A 14,306-nucleotide genomic window follows, 5' to 3' on the forward strand; every position below is an offset into this window, starting at 1 on the left:
TCATATGTATTAGATTTGAATTGTGTAATGGATTTTTTTTTTTTAAGCTATGCTTTAAGGTACTATTTTTCCATTAGTATGTAAACTTCTTGAGCTGTCAAAACAGGAAATTTTACCTGAACTGATTTTAAAAGGTTGAGATTTATTTCCTTAGTTTTGTGGGTTCACCACTGCTAGACTTCTTTGGTTTTACAGACCTGCTCTTAATATTAATTTTTCTGTGTATTGGTTTCCCAAGTACTCGTGAGCAAGAGCATGATGATGAGCCATACAATGCATGTCCACCTTTTCTGATGGACTGCAGCACAGCCTTTTGCCATGAGCTGTAAGGCTGTATGCCGTGCCCACTCCCTTGTGGGGCCATGCATGCTGAAAATACGTATAGTACAGACAGTCTGTCTGTACTGTGTATGTGAAAGTGTCTATTACGTGTGTATAGGTGGTGTACAGCAAATGTACTGTTCTTGTATATCATTTTCCTTGGATCTTAAGAGTTTCGGGGAGTGGGCTGTTCTAGGATAGAAAGAGTCTACCAATAGCTGCCCTCTTCTCACAGAGGTTTTTCAGCTGTAGATTGAGGGAGAAATTTTTTTTTCCTAAAATCAGCATCATGTTTGCACCAGTAAGCTATTGGATTTTTAAGTTTTGTATTATGTTTCTAAATTGTTATTGTAGGGTCTAATAAGCTCAATAACTTTTCCGTGATGACTGTGGCTAGTAAGATCATGCTATAAGCGAAGGTGAAAACATCTGAAGTACCGACTGGCAAATTGTTTAGTGACTTTCGGAACAAAACTTCCCTTTTTCCATCTAGCCTTGCCTTTAGTTCATGATGCCTTAAGATAAAACAATTTAGGACTGAGCAGTGAACCATAAGTCTAAATATGGGAGCAGGAAATTTCTGAAATCAAAATAAAATTATACAGCTGCTTATATTCCAGTCTTTCTAAATTATCAGGTGCATTAGAGTTACGTAAGCGGTCATGCACAACTCTTTGGAAAACAATATGTAAGGAGAGTAGTTGGCAGGAAAATCAAATACATTTTTTCTTTACTTACGTAAAAGCCTAACTTACAAAATTGCTGTTTGAATTTACGTAATAACTTCTCAATTTCTAGTATGTGTTCATAGAATGGTTGAGGTTGGAAAGGACCTCTGGAGGCCACCTGGTCCAACCCCTCTACTCAGGCAGGGTTGCCTAGATCACCTTGTCCAGAACACTGTCTGGACAGCTTTTGGAGATCTCCAAGGAGGGAGACTCCACAACTTCCATGGGCAACCTGTGCCAGGGCTTGGTCGTCCTCGCAGTGAAAAAGTGTTTCCTGGTGTTCAGAGGTAAGCTCCCGTGTTTCAGTTTGTGCCTGTTGCCTCTGGTCCTGTCACTGGGCACCACTGGAAAGAGCCTGGCTCCGTCCTGTTTGCACCCTCCCTTCAGGTATTTACACTGATAAGATTCCCCTGCCCTGAGCCTTCTCATCTCCAGGCCAAACAGTCCCAGCTCTCTCAGCTTTTTCTCATCAGCCCTTTACTCATCTTCCTGACCCATCGTTGAACTTCCTGGCATGTGTGCTGGGGAGCCCAGACCTGGACCCAGCACTCATGGTGTTGCCTCAGTAGTGCTGAGCAGAGGGGCAGGATCACCTCCTGTCACCTGCTGGCGATGCTCCTCCTAATGCAGCTCAGGATACCATTCGCCTTCTTTGCCGCAAGGGCACATGGCTGGCTCATGTCCAAACCTGGTGTCCATCAGAATCCCCAGATCCTTCTCTGACAAGCTACTTTCCAGGTGGGTGGCTCGCAGCCTGTGCTGGTGCCTGGGGTTGTTCCTCCCCAGGGGCAGGGCTTTGCATTTCCCCTTGCTGAGCTTTATGAGGTTCCTGTCGGCCCACTTCTCCATCCTGCTGAGGTCCCTCTGGATGGCAGCAGAACCCTCTGGCATATCAGCCACTCCTTACTGTTTTGTGTCATCTGCACATTTGCTGAGCATCCACTCTGCCCCGTCATCCAGATTGTTAATGAAGATATTGAACAGGATTGGACCCGGTATTGACCCGTGGGGTGCACTGCTAGATACTGGCCTATAGATAGATTTCATGGCCCTGATTACCACTTTCTGGGCCTGGCCATCCAGCCAGTTTTCAGTCCACCTCGCTGTCTGCTCATCTGGTCCATACTTCATCAGCTTCTCTATGAGTATTCTATAGGAGACAATGTAAAAAGACAGTATCCCCTGCTCTCCCTTCATCTACGAAGCCAGTCATCTCATTGTAGAAAGCTATCAGAGTGGTCAGGCATGACTTCCTCCTTGCGAATCCATGCTCGCTATTCCTGGTCACCTTCTTGTCCTTCATGTGGCTGGAGGAAATGGTTTCCAGATTTGTTCTGTCATGTTGCCAGGAGTTGAGGCAATCATTCGGAGATTATCAAGAGCCTTGAAATTTCATGAATGGGTATTTAACTTTGTGCACTACCCCCAATAAGATGACAAACCGAGCAAGTACAACCAAAAGCAGCATCTCTGTAGAAGTGAGACTTTTGGAATTAAATTACACAAATCTCCTTTTGATAGAATCTGGGATGTAATTGAATCTCTGGCAAAGAAAGATACCCTCTTTAGTTTGAAAACCTCCTGTCTCTAGTTTATAAACTCAGTAGAAACACTCTAATGAAGCGCTGTTACAGTATGTTTGTTAGCTGTTTGGCTAATGGGTCTTTAGAGCACAATGTGTGCCACTAAGGAAAAGCGTGTAACGGTTTCTGTGCTTGTGCACAGGGTCTGCTGTACTTCAAGCAGGGTTATGGCTGCATCTGTTTCGTCTGATATAGGAGTATGTATGTAATGTACACATATGTATATGTATGTACGTTTGTTTTAAAATAGATATATAAAATATTATAGCTTTAAGAAGGATAAGGTGGTCTTTTACATACACACACATATATATTTTTAAAAAACCAACATATATATATATTTATAAATGTTTTTATATCTTGTCTTTCTTCAGAAGGGGAAAATCCACTATATCAGTCTTTCTCAGCCTTTGTGCTTTTTCTAAAGGAAGAAACATGACTTTCTATGTTACCTTTACATCAGATGCAGGTATGCCAGGAAGCTTGTTGGGGCCCTTCTCTTATCATTAGTGATGCTGTGTTTATGCTGAAGTCACGTGCTGGTTGTACAGCCATAATGCTGTATGCTACTTATGCATTCTTTCCAAGCATGCATACTCAGCCCACATCACATCCACCTTTGGAGTTGTAGCCAGTAATTTTCATACTTTTTAAGTTTTTAAAGTTATTTTTAATTGTGAAGAAAATGAGAACTATTTCTGGTATCCTCTTCTGACAGATAGAGCACATGTCACTTGGATTCTGTGTTCATATTACTTATACAGCCAGCCTTGGGTGAACATAATGGAAGGACAGGCAGCAATCTAGGATGACAGGAATTCAAGACGACAGTGAAAATTAAAGGTTTGTGTTTCTGACAGGCATCTTCTGAATCTTGCTGAAGTCATGTAAGATGTTACCGCCTCTGAAAGTGGTGGTAACCAACTCTTACCAACTGTTACTCTGCTCTAACTAGGGACTACTATTTCCCTAGCAGGGTAAGGAAACAGAGTCAGCGCTGAATGTCACCTTGGTTTTACAATAGAGAGGGTTTATTATACTGACTTCCAGATAGATTCCCCCCGCCCTTCCCTGAAAGATCAGAGAATCATAAAATCATAGAATAGTTTGGGTTGGGAGGGACCTTTAAAGGCTACCTAGTCCAACCCCCCTGCAGTGAGCGGGGACATCTTCCACTAGATCAGGTTGCTCAGAGCCCCGTCCAACCTGGCCATGAATGTTTCCAGGGATGGGGCCTCCACAACTTCTCTGGGCAGCCTGATCCAGCGTTTCACCACTCTCATTGTAAAAAATGTCACCCTTATATCTAGCCTGATATTAAGGCTCCTATTCTCTTTATAGCTGTTGTATAAATTGTAGAAGGCTTTGTGTGGAATTTTGTGTATCTTTGTTTTTTTGTTTTAACTGAGTTGCTGAAAGTGTAGTATTGCATTAGTGCAGAAAGAACTGGCTTATTCCTTTACTGGGAGTTGTTTTGAAGTCTGGTGTTCTTATGTGACATCTGTTGTTCTTGCCCTTGTAGTGTAGTGTCTGAGTTTCATGCTGCTGCTTATTACGCAGTTATATATTTTGCAACAGATTATAGAAGATTAAGATCTTGGGTTTGGGATTTTTATTTTTTTTTAATCTAAGAGGGTAAGTAGAGTTATCATCTGTGACATAGTGATAGATAGTAGTAATCCTCTCTGTGGAAAAATAGAGGGAATTATCTGAGTAGCTTGTTGAAGTGTGTGTGTGCATATGCATACCATTTGCCTGTATAGACTTGTTTTAGGGGTATCTTAGAATACTTCTATCGAATAAGAGCAGATTTAAATTTGTGTTTTCAAATCAACAGGTTGTTTCAATAGTACAGTTAATCTTAGGTCATAAGTTTTCCAAGAACTATGGCAACTATAATGTTGGGAGCACAAAACATGTATGAAAATCACTGTTGATTTTAGGCGCTTGCATATTTTATATTTGCTGACATATTGATAACTTTAAATTCTCTTGTGTATGTATGTATATACATGCATAGATATTATGGCTATATTAAGTATATTTCATTTCTCTTTTGCCTTTCTGGATTTTTTTTTTTTGTAACTGGCATGAAATAGTACAGTTTTATTCAAGCAAAAACTCTCACCAACAGCATAGTGGGTGCTGTAGGTGGGATAGTGACATTTTCAATATTGTGCTTAGTTAACTGTACTTAAACTTACCAAAACAAAAGTCTTCTGTTGTAAATCATTTGATATGGACAGAATTTTTGTTGTTGTTGAAAGAATTTGCCAAAACTAATGGGTGGATAAATTTCTTAGTATCTTTATAAGCCTTCACTTTTTTGCGCAAGTTAATTTATTACTGCCTCAGGATATCAGCTTGTACGGCTTTATCAGCTATTCTTTTACTTTATTTAATAAATTATGAAAGGTTGAAGTTGAAATGTTTGAGTTCCGAGTACTTGTTTCTGTGAATTAATATAAGTGGAATTGAACGTATGCTGGCATGCTTTGCTGTTTTAAGCCTAGGTTGTTTGCTTATTACTCCTTTTTCTTTTTTTCTTTGAATGCTATCAATGTACTGAATGATCACAAGAACTCACATTTTCTTCTCCAAATGGGAGCTGTTCAAAACAAGGTGGAGAGAGAAGGAAAATAAAGGCTAGCTGGGACCCCCACAAGTTGAGAAGTCCTAACATGCTTGCTTCAGTGTTCTTGCTTTTCCATATGGTAGGATGGAAAACATGTTTAGTGTATGGTGATTAAGGAAGTCAAAGGGAAAAAAAAGATCTAAAGGTAGTTGTTAGTTACTTAGTGTTTGCTAAACAAAGCAGCAAAGCTGTCATTCATCATTTTAAGATTAATTGCAAGTTTATGCAGTAATAATTTTGCTTCAGCACATAGCCTTAAATCACTGGCATAATTAAAACAGGGATGAATTTGGACAACAGATTTATATTAGTACGTTTTTAAAATTAGTTTTAATTAATCACAATCATGTTCTGTCTATTATCTATATTTTTCTATCTAAAAAAAATCTATCATATAGTTCATACCATAAATTTTAGTGTAATCAGAAATAACCTTTGTATTCTTTAAGAAAATCTGGGATTCTGCAATGATCAATAACTTTGGAGAAGAAAACATTTGGAAAGATTATCGTTCTACAGCTAAATTATTTTATTGTGTAACTAGGAAAGTGGGAAATGAAACGTTATTACAAGGCAGTTGGAGATCTTTTGATTAAAAAAAAGAAAAAGCTCAACACGAACAAAGTAACAGCGGTGTACTGAGCATCTACCTTGTTTTGTTTGTAGTTGTCAAACTGATGTAAACTGTATTTGTGTTGTTTGAGAACACAGATTTGTTTATGACAATATTAGAATTAACAGATCGACATAAAAGTCATAGTATGGGAAAGGATTTTTAAAACTTTTGCTATGTGTTGACTGTAGAATAGTATTTCTGTAGCATGTGGAGTATTCCAGTTGCAAGGACGTAATTAGCAGCTCTTTGGAGTACTAATGTAAAAACAAATATTTGCAAATCTTAATCCTTTTTTTCTTGAAGGACCACTACACCGGGAGAGACTAAACTTTTAGCTTCTGAAGTCTATGATATCCTTCAGTCTTCCAGCATGTCAGACGTGGACGGTGTGAATGAGATGAATTATCGCCGACGGAAAGCGCAGTTTTTCCTCGGCAGCACAAATAAGCGTGCCAAGACAGTGGTTTTGCATATAGATGGCCTTGATGATTCGGTAAGGAAACCTTCAACATTTATTTAAATAAGGCATGCTGTACTGAGATGCATTTTGCCCACAAAAATAATGTATTCGGGCTACTTTTGTAGCATCATCGATTGTCAGCAATTTCTATGAATTGTATTTTTGAATCATAAGATGTGTATAAAATTTTGCATAAATTTAGCTTACTCAGAATATCTAAAGATGTTTTAAGGCAGTTTCCTTGGTGTGTTTTTAATTACTCTAAAATTTAAACTGTTCTGTTTCCACCTCTCCTAATTTTCTTCCCTTTTTCAAGAAAGAATGGAATAAATAAGGTACCTTCAGCAGTTTCACTTAAGGAAATCATGTGGTTGTATCAGTGTGTTAAACTAAAAAAAAAGTTTCTTTTTAGTTATGAGAGATTTCCGACATTTGGCTGTTGGATCCCCCCCCCCCCCCCCTTAATTTAGAAATGCTGTGGGTTTTTTGAGCTGGTTTTGCTACATCTTTTCATTGTCTGTGGGATCTTTTCTGCTGTAGTGACCAGAATGGCATTTGAGTTAATGAGGTCTCACTGAGTCTTTATGTAATGTCAGAATAACTTCTACGGATTTATCTACCATACCCCTGTAGATAACACCCCAGGGCCATGTTTGCCTTTTTACGGCTGCCAAACAGCATGTAGACTGTTTAAGCATGTTATCCACAAGTGCCCTCCGGACTCTGTATCTTCAGTTTTGTACCCATTTTAAATGATCAAACCTGATCCTTTGCTTTGTGGTTTTACGTTTTGCCAAGTAAGCATGTCCACAGGCCAAGTTTATCAACAGCATACCCGTCGTACTGTTTTCATAAGACCATGGTTAATTCCTTTAGAAATAACATGCTGCTCTAGCTCACTTTACACAAAGTAAATATTTTTTACAGTTTTGTCCTTCCAGCACTTGCTCTGTCTAGGAAGGCAGTGCTTTGTCAACATCGTGCTCTCAAGTTTTTTTAATTCAGTCCTGTTAAGTTTGTTTTGTTTTTAAGCTTGTAGTTGGTTTGTTTGTTCACAGGTATCTCCAAGCAAGAAATTTCATCCACTTCTACTTCGTGAGTTTAGATATTCTTGGCTGTAGTCTGATCGTATCTTAAAAGTGTTTCTTTGTGTTCTTTGACAAATGGAACTCAGCAGGATTTGTGGAGTTTCTCTTTTAAGTGCTGAGGCAAGGGTATTCTGAAAAAGCGTAGGACATGTAGATATTCAGCTCCGGAGAGCAAAACTGCAGGCTTCTGCAGTTGCCTGGAACACACCAGCGTGTTTTCTTAGCTCGTTGTTAAGAAATGAAAAATCTGACTGTGCGCTGGCTGGAGGTGGCTAGTGCACGTAGCTGTGTATTTCATCAGATGATTAAAGAAATGTTAGTGATACTCCAGGTGTTCACCCAGCAGTTAAACCTCCCTACAATGCTATTTTAAATGTCACGGTAAGTTGGGACTGGAGGGATGAGAAGGAAGTGAACAATAAAAGCAGCGTAATTTCATTCAACAGTTTTTTGCTACTTAAGTTGGGAATAGTATTAGGCAGCACATACGAGTGTTAAAAAGCATAGTAAGTAAATGCAGGGTTGTAAACACTGTGTTCTCAGTTTACCTGGGTTTTGTTATTTAGATTTGAAACAAGAAGCTGCTGTTAGGAATGATTGCAAATCCTACAAATGCTTGTGGATTTTGAAACCTCAAATAGTAGATATTGATTATTTTGCGAAGGGAGGGGAAAGGTCGTTTGTTTTTTAGTGGGGGGGCTGTTTTTATTTTAAGATCTAATTATCAAATTTGATTATAAGCTTAAAAAAATAAAAGCAGCAGTAGTTCAGGTGTCTGTGGCATCCCCCTCAGTAAGTTTTCTAGTCTGTACATTTTAGTAGTATTTGTTAGGGTCTGGTAACCAGGGTTTGGTGGGCAAGAAAATAACCTCAATTTCATCTGTCCTACCCTGTACCTGTCCTACCCTGTGCCCACACTTCAGGAGTACCATGCAGAACGATGTCAAGCTGCGTATTGCTGGGGTTTGTGCCTAACTGCCATAGTTACACATACTTTGCAAAAGACATTTGTGCAGGAAGGCCGGTGGCTGCCAAGCTTCCAGCTTTTAAGGAGTCTGTATGGACCTTGGCAGGTTTTGTCTTTAAGTGACTCACCAGTTACCTGGTCACTGAAAGCCTCATCTCAAATTAAACTGAGGTGCCTGTGCTTTAACCTGGGATCTCAGAGTAAAAAGCCAAATTCTGTCACACAATTGCTGTACAGCCATGTAAGCATAAATTATTTGTTAAGGCTAATAAGCTATGAATGTGTTGCTTCTTGTGTCCAAAAGTAGGTTCCAGTTTCACTCATGCAAGGCAGCCTGTCATCTTGCCATGAGGTATTCCCCGGGTATAGGAAAGGTAGCCTATCCAGCAAAGTTATTTTTGTGAATCTCAAAAATGTTCATTATTTCATTACGTAAACGTATGCAAATGAATTGTTTCAATATATATGCTAAACTGCTAAAAAAACCCCTGCTTCAGTTAGTTCTTCCAGAGATTAAAATAATTTAATTTACTTGTGCATGAAGCTGTCCCAAATACTGACTAGTGATTATTTGAGAACGAATATAAATATGCTTGGAAATAACTTACTATTTAAAATCTTGCAGGAACTTGCAGTAAAAGTTAAATACATCATTATTTTGAACCCTTGTAAGGCTGTTGGTTTATTTCTGGTACAGTGCATCTTTTCTTTTTTCCTCTTATGTGCTCGCAGTCTCTACAAGTATATTTTAATCCTTTTTGTTACAACTGTCTTGTGCAAATATTAAAAGGAAAAAAAATAATGGAGCATTCTAAGATAATGCAGAACAGATGCAACTGGTACAGGTCGATGTAATGTTACAGCACAGTAGGTGATGTCACTTGCTTTAAACATAACATTCTGTGGGTTATCAACCAAATATTTCCCTTTGAAATAAGAACTAAGCTTGTGCTGTGCAGTGATGTCCATGAGCTGCCACAGATGAAGCAGCTGAAAGATACAACAGCTGCTTTGATGCATGCAGTCAGTATGGATGCAAGGTGTCTGATAAATAGCAACTTAAACACTAACTACTCATCAATGAGCACTTCAGTCAATCAGAACTTAACCAGAGGGGACTGTTTAGCTGATCATACGGAGAAAAACATTCTTTGCTTTTCAGCACTTTTCTCTAATTATTTACAGTTGATTCCATCCTTGTTTGACTTCTAAAGTGTAAGCAATTTTTTTCTTCTCTTTTTTTTCTGGCAAGAGAGTCTTAATGTTTGTGCACTAAAATGTATGTCAGTTTTTCTTTTACAAAAATGCTGTTGAGTAACTACCTGCCCTCAGACATGCAGGAATTCCTTGACAATTAATTATTAGCATTTTCACATGGTGTATTGTGCAGGTACTTCAGTTGTGGGGCTTTTGTTTCTTTTTCAGTCTCGAAGGAATCTTTGTGAAGAAGCCTTGTTGAAAATTAAAGGTGTTATTAGTTTTACTTTTCAAATGGCTGTTCAAAGGTGCGTGGTCCGAATTCGCTCAGACTTAAAAGCAGAGGTAAGTGCTCAGTAACCCTCTAGATCCTAGCATTATTGCATTATTGCATTCTGTCACACTAAGCTCTTGGGTTTGCTCTGTGTACTTGCAGGCGCTGGCAACGGCAATAGCGTCAACCAAAGTTATGAAGGCACAGCAAGTTGTGAAAAGTGAAAGTGGTGAGGAGGTAGGATCTGCATCTTTCTAAATACCAATTGTTCTAGTTCAGCTGTATCTTTAATACCAGCACTTCTGTGCCCACGATATCTGATACCAGGCAAAATTTTGTGAGAGTGCTGCATGTACAGTACAAAGAGAATAAAGGGTATCCTGTATCAGGGCCTGTATCCATGGAACAGTTCTACAGAACTCGCTGTTCAGAAGAAGGATAAAAATACTGTAATTGTTTCTTTCCTTAATGATATGAAAAGGATCACAGTGAACAAGTTGTTTGTTGGGGTTTTTTTGGCTGCAGTTGCTGAAGTATTTTTCTTTCACAACTACAGAAAAAGGGGTATGTCTTTATATTTGGTATTTTTTCTTCCATGTTAAGCCAGAGCTTTTCTTGTGTATCTTCTAAGCATAGGAGATTCTGGATATATGGTATGTACCATTAATATTCTTGCTGTGTAGGGGGATGGGGAGGAGCCTCACAACACATATGCCTGTCATCCTGAATGTGTGTATATGTGTAACTTTTTTTTTTTTTAAGTTACAACATTTGACATAATTTTAATCTGTTGTGTTTTATCAGATGCTGGTTCCGTTCCAAGATACGCCAGTGGAAGTAGAGCAGAATACAGATCTACCTGAGTATTTACCGGAAGATGAAAGCCCTACTAAGGAACAGGACAAAGCAGTGTCTCGTGTTGGGTCGCACCCGGAAGGTGCAGCAAGCTGGCTCAGCACGGCAGCAAACTTTCTATCGAGATCTTTCTACTGGTGACTTGTATTTGGTGTTAAAAGACTGTGTGAATGAACCAACAGGGGGGCCAGTTTTCCATTGGTGTGGTGAACTGCCAAGTGCAATTTGCAATAAGTCATTACAAAAATTTTAGATTGAGCAAATGTATGCTGCATTTTACATTTTATTGGACATTTAGCCTGATAGGGCAGGGGTCAAAGGACAGAGGCCTCCAATCAAATTGTTCTTTCATTTGTTTTTCGTGTAGATTTTATTGCTTCACTTTTTAAAAATGGGTCCACTGTTATATACCAAATATTTATGTGTACAGAGCTTTAAGTTTGACTTCACATGAAACACGATAGGGAGAAACCATTTAACTCAAGTCTCAGGGCCTCTGTGAAAGAAAATTCTTAATAGCTCTAGTTCTGCATTAAATAAAATGCCCTTTTTATTCCTGCATCCCTTTGGAGTAACGTTAGTTTGTTTAATGTTCTAGATTTGGACTCCAGAGATAGCCTGCCTCCTTTTTTGCCTTTATTTTTGCTAACCATATACCCAGCATGAGCACGACATTCCCCTTTTGCTATTAAACTAGAATCACTACAGACTTGAAATTTATAACCCTGCTATGTATATTGAATTTTTTTCCAGCCTGCCCTTAACCACTGGAGTGCTTGAGATTAAGAAAGAAGGGATTGAATAAACACACATATGTATACATTCATTGTACAGTAAACTAACTAGAACATATTTGTAATGATGGATGTGACTGACTGATGTATATAACTAATACATACCACTGGCTGCTGTTTAGTCTAGCTGGGAAGACTGTAGCAAAAAAAGCTGTGGTCTAATGTAGTGATGACCCACCGCAGCTCTGTCTGCAGAGAATAGAGGGATATAGGCTGTATTTGGTTAAGAAATGGTGTTCACTGTTAGCAAATATTTAATGGTAACTGAAACTTTAAACTTGAAGAATAAAGCAGAACTGAATGCCTCTTTTGCCACAGTGCCACACTCATAAATTTTGACTTTAACCCTTTTTATTTTTTTACCTAACAGATCCGATAACGTTAACTATTGTTCCCTTCTAATGTCTTTCATGAGACTCCCATGAAAGTACATCAGCTTGGACAGGCTTAAAAACGTGTGCAAACAGTTGGCTTTACCTGGTTACTTTCAGACAGTATAGGTTTAAAGATGGCTTGGTAATTTCTGTGACTAGAAGTGGTAATAAAAGCAAAACTTCTGTAGGTAGAGAATAATACACATCTGAGCTGTTAATAAACCCTGTGTGCCTGAGAGGATTCAATACACAGTGCTTGAAAACTGCAGTGCCACTGCTTTGTTGCACCAGAGAAATACAGCTGCGAACTTTATGTTATAAACCTCATTACACAATGCTTTTTTGTGGTAATGTATTTGCTATAATATTAATTTACCACTTGGAGACTCAGAAAAAAAAATTTAATACGTCAAAGTTATTCCCCTGTGCCTATGAGCAAGGAATTAAAAACAAAATAAAATTCACAGGCTGTCATACTACTACAGAAATGCTGAGGAAATTATAATGTAAAATAATAACGCAGGTCGGAGTTCACCTGCCCAAATTAATTGTCATTCTAGGATAAAAAAGAAAAACTTGTTGGCAGACTAGATGTCTCATGTTTTTTAATATATCTAGTTTATTTTTGATTCAGGTTTACACGCACAGATTGAAAATACAGGCTTTTCAGGGCATGTATTGCTTTAAATATGTAATACTACTCATATTGCTGTCTAGAATGTTACAGTACCAAATGTGTTTGAAAAGTCCTCTGTTCTGCAGCCATGAATGCAGAGTTTTATTTTTCTGCATTGACATCCGTTTGCATTTGCATTACTGCACATCTGTTTACTAAAAGACTACACCCTTTGGATATTAATGGTTCAATACCAGTAGGTATTACAGTTTGTCTGTGCATTTGGTCTGTAGGTGTGCTTTTATGACAGTATTGCAGCTCTTGTAGAACAGTTAAAGGCATCTGTAAAAGTTTTTGAAATATATTGTAAAATAATAAAGGATAATATAACTAAACAAAATATGACTGGTGCCTTTTTAAATGTTTAAACAAACACTGGTGCCTTTTTAGATGTCCTGACGTTCTTTTAAGCCATTTGCGGTATTAGAAATACATCATCCTCATCTTTTACAGAGAGGAATGCAAATACCCAGTCATGAGACCTTTGCTGTGTATCACAGTGGGTTTTTTGTATGTGTTTAGAACATACTTGGCACTTTAAACAAAGTTTTTGTAAGAAGTAGGTAAGTGGAAGCTACTGAAGGACATCATCTCACATTCATTCTTAGGGGTTTCTTTAGGACATTAGGTATTTTTTGTATAACATGCTGTGTAGGTCATATTTCATTAGGGAAATTAAGAAGAAACATTCCTGAAGATACCTCTGATTTTGAAAAACTAAAAAAAAAAGGAAAAAAAAAAAGCAAACACAGCGCTCAGTCATTAATTTCATGCTTTTTTTTCAGATCAGAAAAAGTTGCAGGTTTTTTTCTCAGATTAAGGATAAGAAAGCCCGTTGACTTAAGGAGACGACCAAAAAAAAATACTACAAAATTAGAGGCTTCCAAAAAGAAGCTGACCTGAGAGATGGAGCACTGGTACTGCGTTGCAGTAGTGGCAAAGTACTCGGATTTCCGAGGAAGCCACCACGTGCATCATGGTTTAAGCTCCTAAACTGTCCTAGGGTTATAGCCATGTAAAGCATAATAGAATAATCACTACCATGTTTCTTCATAATAAGAGTAAATGCTTATGGGATAGGTAGAGGCAAAATTGAGGCGCATAACTGTGCCTCTGTGAACAGCTGTCACAGCACTGTAAGCATTCTGCAGCATTGTGAAATGCAATACACTCCATAGCTTTCCCACTCCGCAACCACCTATGGCTTATTCTGTACAAAAATAGCTGGTGTTGCTGAGTTTTGCCATGGGCCGTGCAAGCTGATGGGGGGAGCGCTGTGTGCGGCTAGTTCGGAGGAAAACAGTGAGAACCTAGGCAGATGCAAACTGGCAGGTGTGAACTACTCCTGTAACTGCCTGCAATGTAAAATAAAATGTGGGTGCCCCTTTTTGCCTGCAAACAACGCTCCAGCTGTCAACTAGCAGAGTTTAAAAACATCCCTAATAAAACTAAGCAGCAGCATATTCCTTGCTGTATTCATTTTGCAGAAGGCTGGACTGTATAGTCTTTCCTGTTTCTTCATCTGTACCTAAGTATTCTGAGTTCCTAAGAAGTGAATAAATCTGTTAAAATTAAGGACTGAAAATAAATTAAGATAGGGATGAGAATAACCTCTCCACCCATCTCAGATTCTGATTGTAGTTCTTCAGGAAAAGTTGAGAGCAGGTTACTTGGTGAAAGAGGGTGAGTGGTGGGGCCACTGGAGACTTCTTCAGTGAGGTACAGCACCTAATTAGCC

At 38.6% G+C, this 14,306-nt stretch overlaps 1 protein-coding gene across 2 annotated transcripts in view; it reads left to right on the forward strand.

The window, feature by feature from the left end:
* Nucleotides 1–12,908, forward strand: part of ARMC1 (armadillo repeat containing 1) — a 32,319-nt gene extending 19,411 nt beyond the window's left edge. For both annotated transcript variants that reach the window (XM_075416066.1, XM_075416067.1), the window contains exons 4-7: nt 6,187–6,376; nt 9,824–9,940; nt 10,032–10,106; nt 10,674–12,908. In XM_075416066.1, coding sequence (XP_075272181.1) covers nt 6,187–6,376; nt 9,824–9,940; nt 10,032–10,106; nt 10,674–10,865 — 574 coding nt within the window. In that variant the 3' untranslated portion in view covers nt 10,866–12,908. The remainder of the gene's footprint in view (nt 1–6,186; nt 6,377–9,823; nt 9,941–10,031; nt 10,107–10,673) is intronic.
* The last annotated feature ends 1,398 nt before the right edge of the window (nt 12,909–14,306 follow it).

This window comes from Opisthocomus hoazin, chromosome 3, assembly GCF_030867145.1.
Source record: "Opisthocomus hoazin isolate bOpiHoa1 chromosome 3, bOpiHoa1.hap1, whole genome shotgun sequence".
In the NCBI taxonomy this organism is placed as follows: Eukaryota; Metazoa; Chordata; class Aves; order Opisthocomiformes; family Opisthocomidae; genus Opisthocomus; species Opisthocomus hoazin.